Source organism: Condylura cristata, unplaced genomic scaffold, assembly GCF_000260355.1.
Source record: "Condylura cristata isolate star-nosed mole 26May11 unplaced genomic scaffold, ConCri1.0 scaffold00034, whole genome shotgun sequence".
Classification (NCBI taxonomy): Eukaryota; Metazoa; Chordata; class Mammalia; order Eulipotyphla; family Talpidae; genus Condylura; species Condylura cristata.
Window position 1 is genome coordinate 239,606 of NW_004567135.1, and position 595 is coordinate 240,200.

A 595-nucleotide genomic window follows, 5' to 3' on the forward strand; every position below is an offset into this window, starting at 1 on the left:
CCCCGGCCCCGCGCCCCCGCCCCAACCCCGTCTCCTGCCCGCAGCCACAGCTCCTTCAGGCGGCACCTGCCGCGGCAGATGCCCGTGTCCAGCGTGGACAGCGGGCCGGGCGCCGAGCCCACACTGCCCCGGGGCGAGACCAGCACCGGCATCGGGCGCATCAAGCCGGAGCTGTACAAGCAGAGGTCGGTGGACTCTGACGGCGGCGGGCCGGACGCGCCCACCCGCGGGAAGCTGCACTTCGGCCTGCGCTACGACTACGAGGGCCAGCTGCTGGCGGTCAGGATGATCCAGGCCCTGGACCTCCCGGCCAAGGCCGTCACGGGCACCTCCGACCCCTACGTGAAGCTGTACCTGCTGCCGGACAGGAAGCGCAAGTTCCAGACGCGCGTGCACAGGAAGACGCTGCACCCCGTCTTCGAGGAGACCTTCCAGTTCCCCGTGCCCTACGCGGAGCTGGGCGCCCGCCAGCTGCACCTGAGCGTGTACGACTTCGACCGCTTCTCCCGGCACGACAGGATTGGCGAGGTGACCCTGGACAACCTGCTGGAGGCCTCCGACCTCTCCCGGGAGGCCTCGGTGTGGAGGGAGATCG

At 70.9% G+C, this 595-nt stretch overlaps 1 protein-coding gene across 1 annotated transcript in view; it reads left to right on the plus strand.

The window, feature by feature from the left end:
* Positions 1 to 51: 51 nt before the first annotated feature.
* LOC101635853 (synaptotagmin-10-like) overlaps positions 52 to 595 on the plus strand; it is a 5,322-nt gene continuing 4,778 nt past the window's right edge. The window contains exon 1 of the mRNA XM_012732266.1: positions 52 to 593. Within this exon, the coding sequence (XP_012587720.1) occupies positions 79 to 593 (515 nt within the window). The 5' untranslated portion in view covers positions 52 to 78. The remainder of the gene's footprint in view (positions 594 to 595) is intronic.